General features: G+C 47.9%; 1 protein-coding gene across 2 annotated transcripts in view; it reads left to right on the forward strand.

Annotated features, from left to right (window-relative positions):
- The window catches only part of SPECC1 (sperm antigen with calponin homology and coiled-coil domains 1), a 162,040-nt gene extending 146,699 nt beyond the window's left edge, over positions 1-15,341 (forward strand). The window contains exons 13-15 of one of the 2 annotated variants that reach the window (XM_058163994.1): positions 510-626; positions 6,374-6,433; positions 10,280-15,341. In XM_058163994.1, coding sequence (XP_058019977.1) covers positions 510-626; positions 6,374-6,433; positions 10,280-10,369 — 267 coding nt within the window. In that variant the 3' untranslated portion in view covers positions 10,370-15,341. The remainder of the gene's footprint in view (positions 1-509; positions 627-6,373; positions 6,434-10,279) is intronic. The other variant, XM_058163996.1, reaches the window with a different exon arrangement.
- Positions 15,342-19,317: the final 3,976 nt, after the last annotated feature.

The raw sequence follows: 19,317 nt of genomic DNA on the forward strand, positions 1-19,317 counted from the left end.
GGAAGGAAAGTAGAGAGGGAGGGAGGATGAAAGTGTCAGAAGGAAGGAAGGAAGGAAGGGGAAGAAGGAAGGAAGAAAGGAAGGTCTGGAGTGGGAGGGAGGAAAGGAAGCGAGGGAGAGACGGAGGAAGTGATGAGAATGAGAAGGGAGGGAGGGTGGAAGAAGTAAGGGGAAGGAAGGAAGATGTGGAAAGAGAGAGGGAGGGAAGGAAGGAAGAGAGGGAGGGTGGAAGGGTGAGAAGGAAGGAAGGTAATGAGAATGAGAAGAGAGGAAGGAAGGAAGAGAGGGAGGGTGGAAGGGTGAGAAGGAAGGAAGGTAATGAGAATGAGAAGAGAGGGAAGGAAGAAGAAAGGAAGGAATAAACGAACGAACGAAGGAAAGTGATGAGAATGAGAAGGAAGGAAGGCTCCTTGGTGCTCTCCGAAACCTGGTTTTCTTGAAGACGTTTCATCACCCAACTAGGTAACATCATCAGCGCATCATTCCTCTCCTCTCGTTTGCATTTGCAGAATATCGACATCACCAACTTCAGCAGCAGTTGGAGTGACGGCCTGGCTTTCTGCGCCCTCTTACACACCTACCTGCCGGCTCACATCCCTTATCAAGAGCTCAACAGCCAAGACAAGGTGAGTAAGTTCCTGCCTGCTCCACCAGGGGCTGCGCACAGCGGAGAGCTCCCGGAGAATGCCCCTAGTGGAGGGCAAAGGGACTGCAACTGTGCAGAAGAACAGGAGGCAAATACTGTACTTACTGTACACCGATCATGTAGTGACCATTCAAAGTTACAGCGACCCTGAAAAAGTGACTTAAGATCACTCCTCACACTTACGACCATCACAGCATTCCCAGAATTGGTGCAGGGGCCTGAGTGGTGCGGTGGCCTAGAGTTGGAGCTCTCGCCTCACAATCTCCTGATGTGAGGATGTGAGTTCAATCCTAGGTAGAGGCAGATAGTTCTCTGTCTGGGCGCAATGAGAATATATCTGCTGAAAAAAAACTCCGCGCTGGCAACAGGAAAGGCATCCGCAGGTCGCAACTACCGGTTCGCCCGAACCGGTCTAAACCACTGCCCTGGGTGGTTTATTAATAATGAACACAAGCAATCCAAAGCCAGCTCATCAGCAGATCAATAAATCAGCAAATAAATAATAATAAATGTCTTTCCTGTAGGAAAAGGAATATTTTAGCTAGTCCTCAACTTACGACTACAATTGAGCCCTAAATTTTTCTTGCTAAGTGAAACATTCGCCGAGTGAGTTTCTCTCCGTTTCGCTAAACGACGGGTTTTAATGGGAATTTTGATCCGTTTGATGAACTTCCTTGCCGCGGTTGTTAATTGAACCCATGCCGTCGTTAAGTTAGTCACATGGTCATTAAGTGAATCGGTCTTCCCCATCGGCTTGGCTGGTTTGAAGGTCGCAAAAGGGGATCGCGTGACCCCTGGAACGCTGTGACTGTCATAAATAGGAGTCAGTGGCCAAGCATTTATGGAGATGCTGCAGCGGTCGTAAGCATGAAAAATGGTCATAAGTCACTTTTTTCAGTGATGTTCTAACTTAATAATAATAATAATAATAATAATAATAATAATAATAATAATAATAATAATAATAATAATATTTTAATTTGTATACCGCCCTTCTCCCGAAGGACTCAGGGCGGTGAACAGGCAGATAAAATCAACTTCCGGACCTCTGAACCTTCCGTCGCGAGCTCAAGACACATTTATTCATCTGTGCAGGACTGGCTTAGATTTTAAATTTATAGGGGTTTTAAATTGGTTTTAATATTTATATCTATATTTTAAAATTTGGCATTAGAATAAGTTTTTTAATGGTTATTTTAAGGTGTATATAAATGTTTTATTTGCCTGTGAACCGCCCTGAGTCCTTCGGGAGATAGGGCGGTATACAAATATGAATAATAAATAAATAAATAAATAAATAAAATACAAATACACACAATAATTAAAAACATCCCTTAAAAAACTAATTTAAATGCCCAAATGTTAAAAAACATACTCCCCCATAAAATCACAAAATTTTAAAAACCCATCCAATAAAGATAAAAATCAGGCTAGTCCAGCCATACGAAATAAACAAGTTTATGAACTGTCACTAAATGACCTGTTTTAAGCCGAGGACTTACCAGGGTGTCTGCTGGATCTTTCAAAAGAATAAAGGCCACAGTTTCTACTGTGCAAAGCCTGCTTCCTTTTTTTTCCAGTAAGTTATATTCTCAAATAAATTTTATTTTTCATTTATTTTTGCTCCGCTTGCTTCCTTTAGCCAAGGCTATTTCGGGTTGATCTCAAGGGATTTGAGTTCTCTTTTCTTCTTCCTTTTCTCACATCACTTCCCCAAATTGTTCTGTCGCTTTTCCCCCAAATAGCACTCCTCCACAAAAAACAAAAAAAAATGTACAAGCAACAGATAGTCCTCGATTTAGGACAGTTCTTTTAGTGACCATTCAGAGTTACAACAGCACTGGAAAAAAGTTACGACCGTTGTAGCTTCCTCAGTGGGTCCCGAGATCAAAATTGAAATGGTAGATAGGTTCTCCTGCTTCAGCTGGGGGTTGGGGGTGGACTAGAAGACCTCCAAGGTCCCTTTTCAGCTCTATTCTGCTCTGTTCTTAAATTCCAGATGCTTGACAACTGACTCATCTTTATGATGGTCGCAGCGTCCCGGGGTCACACGATCCATTTTTGCGATCTTCCGAAGAGCAAAGTCGATGGGGAAGCCGGATTCACATAACAACCGTGTGATTCATTGAACAACTTGCCGTGATTCACTGAACAACGGTGGCAAGAAAGGTCGTAAAACGGGAAAAATTTCACTTAACAACTGTCTCACTTGGCAAGATAAATTTTGGGCTCAGCTGCCATCGTAAGTCGAGGACTACATCTCATCGTCCTAAGCCAGTCCAGCTATCAATTGTACTGATCACCTATAGTCCTCGATTTCACGACCACAATTGGGATTATCATTTCTGTCGCTAAGCAGGGTGGGGTTGTTATGTGAGATCTTGCCTAATTTTACGACCTTCCGGCCCTGGTTTTTAAACAAATCACGATGGTTGTTAAGTGAATCATGCGGTCCTTAAGTGAATCCGGCTTCCCCATTGAATTTTTCATGTCAGAAGGTCGCAGATGGAGACGCTGCAGCCGTCATAAAAACGAGTCGGTTGCCAAGCCCCAAATTTTGATCATGTGACCATGGGCATGCTTGCAATGGTCATAGGTGCGAGGACCGATCGTCATGCAACCTTTTTTTTCAATGCCATAGTAACGAACAGACATTAAATGAATGTTTGTAAGTCAGATCAGCCCAGATCTCTGAGTGATCAACAATTAAATTAGGAAATAAAAAAGAATTAGCTCAGAAGACAAACATCTGCAAATGGGCGATTTTGCTGGATTTTAATTTATGTTCCCCAGCAAAAAAATAATATTATATTTTCTGTGATCTGTGAGGGTCTTTTATCAAAGTGGCTATTTTAACTGGCAAATTTACAGCCGTGTCTTTCTCGCCAGCTGCTCTGAATCTCCAGAGAGGAAAGCAAGATAAGAATGGTATAAATAAATTCCCCCCCACCCCAAATCCATTAATAAACTTGAGTGATAATAGATGCAGACAAGTTGTTGTTTTTTTATTTAAAAAAAACATATATATATATATATATAAAGCTGCCTTCAGGGCTGGAAAGGAAAACCGAAGGAAAACCGAACAGTGGATTTTTAAAAATAGGAGGATATAATTGCCGTTCGAGCCAAGGAAGCTGTTGCGTTGATCGATGGATTTTCTCCGGGAAATTCAAAAGAGTTTCCGATGTTTTTGTCTTGTGGTTCTGCTGAATATTTATCCTGAAGGAACGTTTATCTAATTTTTGGGATTATTTTAAAAGGAGATTTTTGAATGCTCGTCTCAGGGGACACCGAAGAGACGAGAGAGACGTGCAAAAGTCCCGTTTTTTTCTTTTTAACCTTCTCTTTCCCGGTAAATCTCCCGGTAGTCCTCGACTTACGACCACAGTTGGGATGGGAACGTCCATCCTTAAACAATGGGGTCCTTAAGTGAGTCACATACCATTTTGTGACCTTTTTTGCTGCCCTTGTGAAGGGAATCTGGCTTCCTCGCTACGACCGTCGTAAATACATGCCGAGTGCCTGAATTTTGGTCTTGGCAAAGGTTGTAAGTGTGAGGACACAAGCCATGGTTTTCCAGCGCCGTCGTGACTTTGAACCGTCGCTAAACGGATGTCGAGAACTCCCTGTAATTCAGTCCAAGGAGAAACAAGACGAGGGAAGCCCACGTTTTCTGTCCTATAGGGGGTCCTCGAATTACGACCAATTTGAGCCCCAAATTTACATCGCTAAGTGGGACAGATTTTAAGTTAATTTTTCCCCGTTTTGCAACGTTTCTCGCCACGGTTATTAAGTGAATCACAGCAGTTGTTAAGTAAGTAACATGGTTGTTAAGCGAACTTGGCTTGCCCGTGGACTTGGCTTGTCAGAAGGTCGCAAAAGAGGGATCACGTGAACCCGGGACACTGCGACCGTCATAAATGTGAGTCAGCTCTGAATTTTGATCACAGGGCCATGGGAGATGCTGCTGCAGCGGTCGTAAGTATGAAACAATGGTCGTAAGTCACTTTTTTTCAGTGACGTTCATTCACGGTCAGTAAATGAACTGCTTCTGAATGAAATAAATGTACAACGGCTCTGAAAAAAAGTGATTTATGACCGCTTTTCACACTAAATGACCAATGCGGCATCTCCGCGGTCACATGGTCGAAATTCAGGCGCTATGGCAACCAGTTCATAATAATGACGGCCGCAGCGTCCCAGGGGGGGTCACGCGATCCCCTTGGGCGACCTTCCGACAAGCAAAGTCCACGGGCAAGCCCAGTTCACTTAACAACCAGCAGCGATTCACTCAACAACGCTAGCAAGGAAGGTGAAACAAAACTCACTTAACGGTCTTACTTAGCAACAGAAATTTTTGGGCTCGATTGCGGTCGTTAAGTCGAGGATTGTATATTTCAAGGGTGGGTGATTCAACCAGCCCTTGAGGGTGGGGGGCTTAATTCACCTGACTGGACACCCCTCCCTCGGGTGAAATGTAAAATTTGTTACTACCCGTTCTGTGGGCGTGGCTTGTGGGGTAATGTGACAGGGTGGGCGTGGCCAACTTTTATTATTATTATTATTCAAAAAGTTTTATAGAAAATTTCCCCCCCTCCCCCCTCCCTTCACAACCTCCCTCCCCCCCCCCCCGACATCCCAGAACGAGCACAAGGTATAGTTAAAAATAAAACAAACATATGCTAAAAAAATTTCGTCCCAACTTAATTATACCCCTACAATCATCAATTCCTAACTTCCCCCGAAAACAATCAAAAATAATACATCGTAATCATTCAAAAACAGTCTGATAACTCTTAGTCTGATATCTACTTTGAATATAGTCAATCCATTTTTCCCGTTCCTTTAAGTATCTTTCTTGCGTATTGTCTTTCAAAAAGGCTGATATCTTCGCCATCTCAGCCAAATTGGCAACTTTTTTTTTTTTACTTTTAAAAGCATTTTTTCTACAACCTCTTCAGCCGAAGAGCTTGTAGAAAACATGCTTTTGAAGGGTTCTGGCGACCCCACCTGAGCTGCGTGATCATCAGAGACTTTTTTTTTTTTTTGGTTACTTTTAAAAGCATTTTTTCAGCCGAAGAAAAAATGCTTTTAAAAGTAAAAAAAAGCACCTCTGATGATCGTGCGGCTCAGGTGGGGCAGGGATTTTTGCTACTGGTTCTCCAAACTACCCGCCGCCATCACTACCAGATCGGGTGATCCGGTCTGAACCGGGAGCATTTCACATCTGTCCTTCCCCCAATGGAGGAGATCCCGTATTTTTTTCGGCATCGCCACCAGCCAAACTCCTGAAAAGTTTGAGAGAATTCAGAGTTTCCGAGTGAGGTTTGGAGCGAGCAATTGGTCGGGCTGACGAGAAAATAGGCCGTCCTTCCATATTGCTTCCTTTCCTTTCTTTTCTTTTCTTTTCTTTTCTTTTCTTTTCTTTTCTTTTCTTCTCTTCTCTTCTCTTCTCTTCTCTTCTCTTCTCTTCTCTTCTCTTTTCTTGTATTTTAAAACCGGGGTCCCCAACCCCAGTGGGACGTGGGCAGGAACCGGGCCACACAAACAATTGAAGAAGCTCCATCTGCGGGATACGAAACCACGTCCCCCTCCAGTCCACAAAAAATCCTCTTGGCACGGAACCGGTCCCTGGTGCCCCAAAAGGGGAGGAGGAAGGCTGTTTTAAAAGACTTTAAAACTCTTTTATGTTTCTTCTCCTATTCATGTTTTCTTCTTTTCCCCCAGAAAAAAAACCTCCTCCTGGCGTTCCAAGCGGCGGAAAGCGTTGGGATCAAACCCAGTTTGGTAAGTTCTCCGCATGGTTTTATTCCCGCCGGGAGGAGAAAGTAAGGGGTGAAGTTAAGAGGGGGAGGGGAGAGCATTGAGAGCATTGGGCCTTGCTAGAGGTTGACCCCATAATCGCTCAGGTATTTTTCCCTAGGTTGTTGAGGCTGGAGTTCCCATCATCCCCTGCCAAGCCAACACGACCCATGTTAGCTGAGCAAGTAGGGAGCTGTATATGAGAGTCAGTTCGGTCAAGTGGTTAAGGCGCTAGGCTAGAAACAAGGCAACAGTGAGTTCTAGTCCCGCCTTAGGCATAAAAGCTGGCTGGGTGACTTTGGGCCAATCACCAGGAGACGGTGAGTTCTAGTCCTGCCTTAGGCATAAAAGCTGGCTGGGTGACTTTGGGCCAATCACCAGGAGACGGTGAGTTCTAGTCCCGCCTTAGGCATAAAAGCTGGCTGGCTGCCCAACCCACCTCACAGGGTTGTTGTTTGGGGAGAAAATAAGGAAGGTGTGCTTCTAACTTAAAAACCGCATTGATTCACTTAACAACTATGCCAAAAAAAGGTCATAAAACAGGGCAAACAATCTCACTCAACAACTGTCTCGTTTAGCAACAGAAATGTTGGGCTCAATTGTGGTCGTAAGTCGAGGTCTAACTGCACACACAATCACATCTCCTACACAGAATTACGCAAGTGTCAATTTTATTTTCCTTGCCTCCTTTTTTTAATAAAAAAAAAAAAATCAGATCATTCCAGCTCTTGTTTCTTCAAAGCAACGTATTGGTTGTTGGCCAAGCTAACTTTTCCTCTGCCCGAGCCATGCCAGGGGGATGAAATGGGGGCAGTTCTTGCTTTCTGCTTTTGGATAAAGTGGATTGGCGGGGGGGCAGTTGGCGCGCTTGGCAGAGCTCAGAGGGGGAATAGCTAGCCTGGCCCTCTGCCCCACGGCCTGAGATTCGAGCGGTTCTCGTCTCTCCCGACGGTTTTGGCAAAGAGGCAGGAAGGAAGCTTCAACGCGGAGGAGCAGGAGGGTTTTACAATTTACAGTCCAGGTTGGCAAACCGCTTGATCTTTGCCAAGCCTTGCAGAGGCTCGATTCGGCCCCGTTGTGGGTTCTCTTCCGGCTTTTTTATTCTTTTCCAAATTTAACAATGATTTGTTGAATGTCTTCCAGTTTCTATTTATTTTCAGGGTCTTTTTTCCCTCCTGCTTTCCAGCATCCTCTGGCCCTTAGCTGAGTTATCAGCTCAAGGGTTTCCCAAGCTTGGCCACTTGGACTTCATCTCCCACAATCCCCTAACCAGCATGCTTTAAGAGGGGTGGACTTCCACTCCCAGAATCCCCCAGCCAGCATGCTTTAAGAGGGGTGGACTTCCACTCCCAGAATCCCCCAGCCAGCATGCTTTAAGAGGGGTGGACTTCCACTCCCAGAATCCCCCAGCCAGCATGCTTTAAGAGGGGTGGACTTCCACTCCCAGAATCCCCCAGCCAGCATGCTTTAAGAGGGGTGGGCTTCCACTCCCAGAATTCCCCTGCCAGCCTGCTTTAAGAGGGGTGGACTTCCACTCCCAGAATCCCCCAGCCAGCATGCTTTAAGAGGGGTGGACTTCCACTCCCAGAATCCCCCAGCCAGCATGCTTTAAGAGGGGTGGACTTCCACTCCCAGAATCCCCAGCCAGCATGCTTTAAGAGGGTGGACTTCCACTCCAGAATCCCCAGCCAGCATGCTTTAAGAGGGTGGACTTCCACCCCAGAATCCCCAGCCAGCATGCTTTAAGAGGTGACTTCCACTCCCAGAATCCCCAGCCAGCATGCTTTAAGAGGGGTGGACTTCCACTCCCAGAATCCCCCAGCCAGCATGCTTTAAGAGGGGTGGCTTCCACTCCCAGAATTCTGCCAGCCTGCTTTAAGAGGGGTGGACTTCCACTCCCAGAATCCCCCAGCCAGCATGCTTTAAGAGGAGGACTTCCACTCCAGAATCCCCAGCCTGCATGCTTTAAGAGGTGGACTTCCACTCCCAGAATCCAGCCAGCATGCTTTAAGAGGTGACTTCCACTCCAGAATCCCCAGCCAGCATGCTTTAAGAGGGTGGACTTCCACTCCCAGAATCCCCAGCCATCCATGCTTTAAGAGGAGGACTTCACCCCAGAATCCCCAGCCAGCATGCTTTAAGAGGTGGACTTCCACCCCAGAATCCCCAGCCAGCATGCTTTAAGAGGGTGGACTTCCACCCCAGAATTCCCCTGCCAGCATGCTTTAAGAGGGTGGACTTCCACTCCCAGAATCCCCAGCCAGCATGCTTTAAGAGGTGGACTTCCACCCCAGAATCCCCAGCCAGCCTGCTTTAAGAGGGTGGACTTCCACCCCAGAATCCCCAGCCAGCCTGCTTTAAGAGGGTGGACTTCCACTCCCAGAATCCCCAGCCAGCATGCTTTAAGAGGTGGACTTCCACCCCAGAATCCCCAGCCAGCATGCTTTAAGAGGGTGGACTTCCACTCCCAGAATCCCCAGCCAGCATGCTTTAAGAGGTGGACTTCCACTCCCAGAATCCCCAGCCAGCATGCTTTAAGAGGGTGGACTTCCACCCCAGAATTCCCCAGCCAGCCTGCTTTAAGAGGGTGGACTTCCACTCCCAGAATCCCCAGCCAGCATGCTTTAAGAGGAGGACTTCCACTCCCAGAATCCCCAGCCAGCATGCTTTAAGAGGTGGACTTCCACTCCCAGAATCCCCAGCCAGCATGCTTTAAGGGGTGGACTTCATCTCCCAGAATCCCCAGCCAGCCATGCTTTAAGAGGGTGGACTTCCACTCCCAGAATCCCCAGCCAGCATGCTTTAAGAGGGTGGACTTCCACCCCAGAATCCCCAGCCAGCCTGCTTTAAGAGGGTGGACTTCCATTCCCAGAATCCCCAGCCAGCATGCTTTAAGAGGTGGACTTCCACTCCCAGAATCCCCAGCCAGCATGCTTTAAGAGGGTGGACTTCCACCCCAGAATCCCCAGCCAGCATGCTTTAAGAGGGTGGACTTCACCCCAGAATCCCCAGCCAGCCTGCTTTAAGAGGGTGGACTTCACTCCCAGAATTTCCCAGCCAGCATGCTTTAAGAGGTGACTTCCACTCCAGAATCCCCAGCCAGCATGCTTTAAGAGGGTGGACTTCATCTCCCAGAATCCCCCAGCCATCCATGCTTTAAGAGGGGTGGACTTCCACTCCCAGAATCCCCCAGCCAGCATGCTTTAAGAGGGGTGGACTTCCACTCCCAGAATTCCTCTGCCAGCCTGCTTTAAGAGGGGTGGACTTCCACTCCCAGAATCCCCCAGCCAGCATGCTTTAAGAGGGGAGGACTTCCACTCCCAGAATCCCCCAGCCAGCATGCTTTAAGAGGGGTGGACTTCCACTCCCAGAATCCCCCAGCCAGCATGCTTTAAGAGGGGTGGACTTCCACTCCCAGAATCCCCCAGCCAGCCTGCTTTAAGAGGGGTGGGCTTCCATTCCCAGAATCCCCCAGCCAGCCTGCTTTAAGATGGGTGGACTTCCACTCCCAGAATTTCCCAGGCATCCACGCTTTAAAAGGGGTGGACTTCAACTCCCAGAATCCCCCAGCCAGCATGCTTTAAGAGGGGTGGACTTCCACTCCCAGAATTCCCCAGCCATCCATGCTTTAAGAGGGGAGGACTTCCACTCCCAGAATCCCCCAGCCAGCCTGCTTTAAAGGGGTGGACTCCAGCTCCCATGTCTGGCTGTAGAATTCTGGGAGTTGAAGTCCACAAGTCTTAAAGCGGCCATGTTTGAAGACCTCTGGTTTATAGGAAAGAGTCCAGCTGAATTCTTCTTCCGCTTATCCCGTTTCCTTCCCTCCCGCAGGAGCTGAGCGAAATCATGTACACGGATCGTCCAGACTGGCAAAGCGTGATGCAATACGTGGCACAGATTTACAAATATTTTGAGACTTGAGGAAGAGGAGAAGAAGAGGCGGAGGAAGAGGAGAGGAGAAGTATGAGCCACTGAACAAATACCACCGAAGAAGCACTCAATCACTTTAAAAGAGCCCCCCTTTTTTTCAGTTGATTCCTGGTCGGCAAAGGACTGCCCGTGCCAGATGCCAAGATGTGCGAAGGTGGCAGAGTGCGCCTCTTCTTGGCTGGAAACTTTTACAAGGGCCAGATGCCCGACCGTGCCAAATAGAAAACAGATACTCAAAGCCAAGAGGCCAACTTTGGCGCACAAGGACTCTGCACGTCACATAAAAACAATTCTCATTATTTTTCCTCCCACGCACACTAAACAGGGCTCCCATTTTGCCCTGTCCTGCTGGGTCTCTCTTCTTTGTTCAGAAAACAAACGAACAGCCACCAGGAGCCGGGAACTCTGCAGAAGCGCAGGAACACCCTTGCCAGCCATACTAAAAACATCTTTCTGAAGGTTTCAAATGCCACCAGCCTGGACCCACAGTTTACATCTGGATTAGATTACATCTAACGAGATCTAAGGAATGGCTCGGAGGGGGGGTTCGTTTTAAGATGGCCCAGCCAATCTGGATTGACTCCTCTGCAGTGGCGTATTCCCCCTGGGGGGGGGGTCTGTAAAAGTGGTGGAAGAGGGTATCCAACCTAAGCAACGAAGACAAGACATGGTCTAGTGCCGTAGTGGTGAACCTATGGCATGTGTGCCACAGGTGACACACGGAGCCATATTGGTGGGCACGTGAGCTCAACTCTGGATCGCATGTGCGCGCCGGCCAGCTGATTTTCGGGCCTTCTGTGTCCATCAGAAGTCACCGAACAGGTCATTTCTGGCCTCTGGAGGGCCTCCTAGGGATGGGGAAGGCGGTTTTCGCTCTCCCCAGACTCCTAGAAAGGCTCTGGAGCCTGCGGAGAGCGAAAAACAGGCCTACCGGGCCCACCGGGCCATCATGTGCCAAAAGCGGGGGCCGCGCGGGAGGGTGTCACGCACACATGCACGGGGGGGCATAGAATTATGGGTGTGGGCATGCATGCATACGACACACACACCCCGCGCTCTCCCCGCTCTTGGCACACAATAGCAAAAAATTTAGCCATCACTGATTTAGTGTTTCTTCCCAACGATGACACGAACGGGTTGCAGTTCTCAAATTCTCCTTTTTGTGCAATTGTTGTGTGGATGGAAGGCCCCGTGGAAATGGTGTTTGTAGACCCCGAGCAACGGGAAGAACTGGGAGGAGATGCAGGGCTGGGCTCTTCAACTAGGGTTGCCATGTCTTTTCGCCAGCCGGCGCTCCTCTGCTGTTCGTTGCTGGATTCCGCCAGGCTGAAATTCATTCAGCAGTGTTTGTCCTTTGCAAGGCCGCTGGTGAAGAGATGGGTAAACGTGTTGCACGCCGAACACCTCCGCGGCGTGCAACTGGTAAAAAGCCCAGGAGCAAATTCAGAAAATGTTGGTGATTCCTAAATTTAGGATCCCTGTGATTTAGGGAGCCCGGAGTCTTCCGTCTGACACTTGGAGAGTCGTCGGCTTCATTAATAATAAGAGTTTGGCTGATTTATGTCAGTGTCCGGCTGAGTGCGCTTCAGCTGTCTGGTGTGATTGAGAACGTCGGAATCAATCAAGGGACTCTCTGCCACTTTTCAGTGCCCTTTAAGGATGGCTTGGTGGTGTCGTCTGGATGGGAGTCTTAAGATTTGAGCCAAGATAGACGTGCCAGTCCTGTCGACCACCATCGGCGTCTCGGAATGGGTGGAACGTAGAAAGAGCAACATCAAAGTTGTCAAAAGTAGTACGCTGTCTGGATGGAAAAACACGTAGGGTGTCTTTGCGTTTCAGGATCTCCCTCAAGTAAAAAGATGGCAGCAACTGGAGTTGTGGAAAGGCACACAACGCTGTGGGGGACTCCCGGTAGCCATCGGTGGTGATGTTGTCATGTTGCGAGCAAATGCTAATGCGGGTTCCTTCCTGCCGTGCAACTGGAATCATTTGGAGATGGGAACAGGGATGTAAACGAGGGAGCTTCGGAAGCCAGCGAGCTGGTCTCAGTGAGGTCTTGCAGTCACATACACACACACGTACGCACACACCATCCCTGTTGTTAAAGGGGAACAGTTGTTGTGTAGAAGTTCTGCTCTGTGCACCTCGTTCGCATCTCCTCCACTGTCTACATGAGCTCAGTCCTGGGTCCCTCCTTTGTCCCAGATGCTGATGAGGTGGGTAGAATTGGAGGGCGGGCGTGGCCGAGGTCCTTGAGATAAACTTGGGGAATGTTGGCTTGTCTGAACTAGAAGAAGTGAACCCCAGGGGTCTCGGGATCACCACCATCTTTCCTGTAGCAAATGGTACACTTTGGAAGTGAGCACGCGCAGCAGATTCAATACGGTCGAGAAAGTTAGTTTTGCGCAGCGGGGAAGTACTCCAGGACATTTTGTGACGGATGGGTGCCAATGGGGCAGGGGTGATGCATGGGCCAGTGCCACGAGTGTGCCCCCCCAAGCTTGGAGGGGGACGGTCTTGTGCAGGGGGAGGAGTTCCGGGCATAAAAGGTAGAAAACGCAAGCGAGAAAGTGGTTAAAGTTGAGAAGGTTTGAGGTGGACCCTCGGTGGTTGCAAAAATGTAGGTTGGCATCGCTGGATGAGGTCAGAGGTCAGGGGTGGGAAGGCGGGTGGGCAGAGTAGCCATCCAAAAGGAAGCAAAGGTGCCACTTAAGGGAATTTGCACGTGCCTTAAAGAAAGGGAAGCGTGGCTGTGCCGGAACCGGCTGTCCGGTTGGAGAAATGTAGAACCAGAGGGTACGGGACCGCAAAATTGCTCCGCGCTTGTTTTTTCCGAGTTTTGTCTGATTTGAGTTTCCCTCTCTCCTCCAAAGGAACCTTAGAACTGCAAGGGTCCCCCAAAGTAATCTAGTCCACCCCTCACCCCCAAATCATTTTAGATAGATGGCTCTCCGGCTTTGATTTGCAGATCTCTGTGGACGGGTTTTTGCTGGCAACCTCAGGAAAGGGCTATCTTTTCTTTCACAGGACATCTTCACGATTGCGGCCAGACTCTCCTTGCTCCCACCTCTTGAGGACTAGTAGCTTAAGAGAATGCTTTAAGAAAAATACAGGATTCACTACCCCAGGGCTGGGCTAAACCACCTTTCTGGGACCACCCCAAGATTAATGGGGTTCGCCGTCCCGCAGGAGGGCTTATCTTTTTTTTGAACAAGCCAGAAAAATGTAGAAGGTTGCTTCTTCCAAGCAACCAGCTAGAAGCCATGATTAGTTTCCAGAATTGTAAACCAGTTAAAAGAAGCTGGTTAGTCCTAGGAGAGCTCCCCTTCCCCTTTCTCCTTGGTCACTAAATTGATTCCTTTATTTCATTTGTTCGATTTGTATAGCTTCCCCTCCGAATGTCTCTGGGCGGCTGTAAGAAGAGAGAACGTTAATTTTTGTCTTTTCACGACTACCTCTTTTTCCCAACCCAGATTTAGGGCACGTCCCGGGTGTTTCTGTGCAAAACATGCTTCAGGGATTCTGTGTCGGTGTTTTGCACGCCCGGATCCAGAAGTTGCCTCGCCTTAGGGTCAAATTAGGATACGCTCACTGCTCGCCACTGCATCCTTGCAGAACCGACAAGACAAGATGGCGGCCACTGCCTGCAATCCAAGCCCCGCGTCGCAATACAAAAAGGGGCGGGGTTCCAACTGCATGGATTGGGTGGCCATCTTGACTTTTTTGACCCCTAATGGCGGAGACCCCGGCATTCAACAACAGTTTGGAGCCTCTCCGTTCTCCGATGGTTCACCGGCTCTATCCCTTGTCTGTACGGTTCTCCTCAGGAGCTGGCCGGATGTCGTCAAAATTGCAAAGATGGTGGCCGCCACTGCCTGTCTTTTATCGGCGGTGATCATTATTTCGATCGTACCCTGCAGATTCCACTAGTTCCCGCAGATTTGCCCAGTAAAATGCGCTCGGCAGCACACTAGTCCTCTGCAAGGCACTCCCAATTGCTCCGGAAGCCAGAAATGTTGGTATCCCAGGCATAAATGCAATATCTCTCAACCTTGGTGACTTACAAGATGTGTGGACCACAATTCCCAGAATTCCCCTTACTGGGGAATTCTGGGAATTGAAGTCCACGCATCTTTTAAGTCACCAAGGTTGGGAAACACAACATATTAATGGGTTTTTCAGCAGGACCGCCGATTTCTACGGCCCGCCGTTCATTTTTACTGTAATTTTTTTCAGTCCTTTGTCCTCCAAAAACAACAACTTTGCACATGTGCCAAATTTTGTTGCCAGATGTGGTTTCTCCCTCTCTCTTTCTCCTCCCCCCCACCCCCCACCCTCTTCCTCAACCAGGTTTTTCTTGACACGGGCTTGATGTTCGCCCTCAAATGACAAAACTGCCGAGAATTTGCATCTCCGTCCGGTGAAGGATGCGAAGGGCAAGTTTCGAACTGAGAGCACACCAGAATGTACGGACGCTGTGCGGCAAATTTGGCCAAGCCTGGATGTGCTTGCCACCAAGTTTTTTATTTAAACACACACACACCCAACAGATTAACGTTATTGAAGCCGTTAGCGCAGGGTCTGCCTAATATTTCTAATAAAAACATTTTCTTTCCAAAACTGGCTGGGTGTATTGTGATTGTCTGAATTTGCTGTCCTTCCTCCTGACGGACACGTGTCTCCGTCAGGGGACACTTTTGATTTTATTTTCATTTGATGGGATTCAAAGTGGTTCAGTGGCTAAGACGCCAAGCTTGTCGATCGAAAGGTTGGCAGTTCAGCGGTTCGAATCCCTAGTGCTGCCGCGTAACAGGGTGATTTCCGGTCACTTGTCCCAGCTTCTGCCAACCTAGCAGTTCGAAAGCAGGTAAAAAATGCAAGTAGAAAAATAGGGACCGCCTTTGGTGGGAAGGTAACAGCGTTCCGTACACCTTTGGCGTTGACTCATGCCGTCCACATGACCACGGAGACGTCTTCGGACAGCGCTGGCTCTTCGGCTTCGAAACGGAGATGAGCAGTGCCCCCTAGAGTCAGGAACGACTAACACACATGTGCAAGGGGAACCTTTACCTTTAAAGGCCTCTTGGGAGCTAAAGAGAGTTCCATAAGTTTTATTTTTTAAAAAATTAATTAAAATATTTGTTTTTAAAAAACTACAATTACTTTTTTTAAAAAAATTAAAATATTTTTAAATGAAATTATTTTTAAGAAATTTAATTTTTTAAGAAGTAATTTTTTTAAGAAATTTATTTTAAAATTTTAAAATTTAAGCTTTGCTGGCTGGGGAATTCTGGGAGTTGAAGTCCGCCAGGCTTAAAGTTGCCAAGGCTGGAGAGCCCTGCTCTAGAGGGGATTTTCACCTTAGTTAATCTCAAAACTTCCATGGAAATTTGGCCAACTGTTAAGACTGTGGGCAGGAGACCTCTAGGAGATCCCCTGGCTTTAAAGTTTGACTGAGAAGTTTAAAAATAACCCTACCGGATAAAAATCAACATCTCAAGACCTGTTCATACAGTCATCCAGAAACCTATAGAAATGTTTCAGTGTAGCCACAAACTTTTAAAAATATCACCTATTTCCACCCATCTTAAAACATGCGAGTAGAGGAATTCTGGGAATGGAAGTCCACCCATCTTAAAACATGTTAGTTGAGGAATTCTGGGAATGGAAGCCCACCCATCTTAAAGCATCTTGGATGCGGAATTCTGGGAATGGATATCCACTCTTCTTAAAACATGTTAGATGGGGAATTCTGGGAATTGAAGTCCAGCCCTCTTAAAGCAGGCTGGCTGGGGAATTCTGGGAGTGGAAGTCCAGCCCTCTTAAAGCATGCTGGCTGGGGAATTCTGGGAGTGGAAGTCCTCCCCTCTTAAAGCAGGCTGGCTGAGGGATTCTGGGAGTGGAAGTCCAGCCCTCTTAAAGCATCTTGGATGCGGAATTCTGGGAGTGGAAGTCCAGCCCTCTTAAAGCATCTTGGATGCGGAATTCTGGGAATGGATATCCACTCTTCTTAAAACATGTTAGATGGGGAATTCTGGGAATTGAAGTCCAGCCCTCTTAAAGCAGGCTGGCTGGGGAATTCTGGGAATGGAAGTCCAGCCCTCTTAAAGCAGGCTGGTTGGGGGATTCTGGGAGTAGAAGTCCTCCCCTCTTAAAGCAGGCTGGCTGGGGAATTCTGGGAGTGGAAGTCCAGCCCTCTTAAAGCAGGCTGGCTGGGGGATTCTGGGAGTGGAAGTCCTCCCCTCTTAAAGCAGGCTGGCTGGGGGATTCTGGGAGTGAAGTCCTCCCCTCTTAAAGCAGGCTGGCTGAGGGATTCTGGGAGTGGAAGTCCTCCCCTCTTAAAGCAGGCTGGCTGAGGGATTCTGGGAGTGGAAGTCCTCCCCTCTTAAAGCAGGCTGGCTGGGGGATTCTGGGAGTGAAGTCCTCCCCTCTTAAAGCAGGCTGGCTGAGGGATTCTGGGAGTGGAAGTCCTCCCCTCTTAAAGCAGGCTGGCTGGGGGATTCTGGGAGTGGAAGTCCTCCCCTCTTAAAGCAGGCTGTCTGGGGGATTCTGGGAGTGAAGTCCTCCCCTCTTAAAGCAGGCTGGCTGAGGGATTCTGGGAGTGGAAGTCCACCCCTCTTAAAGCAGGCTGGCTGGGGGATTCTGGGAGTGGAAGTCCTCCCCTCTTAAAGCAGGCTGGCTGGGGGATTCTGGGAGTGAAGTCCTCCCCTCTTAAAGCAGGCTGGCTGAGGGATTCTGGGAGTGGAAGTCCTCCCCTCTTAAAGCAGGCTGGCTGAGGGATTCTGGGAGTGGAAATCCAGCCCTCTTAAAGCAGGCTGGCTGGGGGATTCTGGGAGTGGAAGTCCAGCCCTCTTAAAGCAGGCTGGCTGGGGGATTCTGGGAGTGGAAGTCCAGCCCTCTTAAAGCATGCTGGCTGGGGGATTCTGGGAGTGGGAGTCCTCCCCTCTTAAAGCAGGCTGGCTGGGGAATTCTGGGAGTGGAAGTCCTCCCCTCTTAAAGCATGCTGGCTGGGGGATTCTGGGAGTGGGAGTCCTCCCCTCTTAAAGCATGCTGGCTGGGGGATTCTGGGAGTGGGAGTCCTCCCCTCTTAAAGCAGGCTGGCTGAGGGATTCTGGGAGTGGAAGTCCAGCCCTCTTAAAGCATGCTGGCTGAGGGATTCTGGGAGTGGAAATCCAGCCCTCTAAAAGCAGTCTGGCTGGGGGATTCTGGGAGTGGAAGTCCAGCCCTCTTAAAGCATGCTGGCTGGGGAATTCTGGGAGTGGAAGGCAAGCCCTCTTAAAGCATGCTGGCTGGGGGATTCTGGGAGTGGGAATCCAGCCCTCTTAAAGCATGCTGGCTGGGGGATTCTGGGAGTGGAAGTCCAGCCCTCTTAAAGCATGCTGGCTGGGGGATTCTGGGAGTGGAAGTCCTCCCCTCTTAAAGCAGGCTGGCTGGGGGATTCTGGGAGTGGAAGTCCTCCCCTCTTAAAGCAGGCTGGCTGGGGGATTCTGGGAGTGGAAGTCCAGCCCTCTTAAAGCAGTCTGGCTGGGGGATTCTGGGAGTGGAAGTCCAGCCCTCTTAAAGCAGTCTGGCTGGGGGATTCTGGGAGCTGAAGTCCACCCACCTTAAAGTTGCCAAGGTTGACAAAGGAGGCCTGAATGAAGTGATAGAGCCAATTACACAAGGGGTGGCTCGATGGATCTGCTCAATGGATCGTTGAGGAAATCCGGGCCATAAATTTCTCCAAGTGTTTGTTTAAACTCGCCACGAACAAGCCAGTCACTTGGTACCACACTTTGTTTACAACCAACACCCGCAGCAGCTAACCTCCCATTCTTGGAAAACAACAATTTGGACTTTGAAACTTCTCCTTCATAATAAAATGTGATTGTGTTATATTCAAGCTGTGCAGTTTTGTAGAGATTCAATTCAAGTTGCTAGATCGGAAATCGAAGAAAGGAGCTGCGTCTGGAAGCAACATTAGAGGAACTGATCACCAGCCCTATTAGGAGCCGGATTAAACCGTCCCAAAAATCTGCATATTTAGCGACTAATTGCATCCTTCTCGGGTCCAGAATAAGCTTGTTTGAAGTGCTGGTCCCTCTCTAGGGACATGTCTGGAACCCTCACCACATTTCTGACATCAATACAATTGAACGTGTCCAGAAATATTTCACAAGAAGAGTTCTCCACTCCTTTGAAAACAACAAAATACCTTATCCCACCAGACTTGAAATCCTAGGCTTAGAAAACTTAAAACTCCGTCGCCTTCGACAAGACCTAAGTTTAACTCATAGAATCATCTATTGTGATGTCCTTCCTATTAAAGACTACTTCAGCTTTAATTGCAATAATACTAGAGCAACTAATAGATTTAAACTTAATGTCAACCGCTTTAATCTAGATTGCAGAAAATATGACTTCTGTAACAGAATCATCAGTGCTTGGAATACTTTACCTGACTCTGTGGTCTCTTCCCATAATCCCAAAAACTTAACCAAAAACTTTCTACTATTGACCTCACCCCATTCCTAAGAGGACCATAAGGGGCGTTTGTGCATAAGCGCACAAACGTGCCTACCGTTCCTGTCCTATTGTTTTTCTTTTTTCTTCTTATACATAAATGCTTATACTTATATATATATATACATATATATATAAATATATATATCTTATATATCTATTTCCTCATATATATGTTTATATAATGTATAATCTTTTTGTATGATGCCTATATATATTGTGACAAATAAATAAATATAAATAATATAATATAATATTTACAACCTGCCTTCTTGTTGAGCAGGACAAAACATCCAGCCAATTTCAAAAATGCTGAGCAAGGTTTTGGGCCTGTTCAGCCCTTGGATGGCACGCCACCAGGAAATCCCCAAAGGAGGCTAGACTGGGAAATGCAAAAAAGGAAAGAAAAAAAAAAGAATCGCACACACACAAAACCT

Source organism: Ahaetulla prasina, chromosome 1 (assembly GCF_028640845.1).
Source record: "Ahaetulla prasina isolate Xishuangbanna chromosome 1, ASM2864084v1, whole genome shotgun sequence".
In the NCBI taxonomy this organism is placed as follows: Eukaryota; Metazoa; Chordata; class Lepidosauria; order Squamata; family Colubridae; genus Ahaetulla; species Ahaetulla prasina.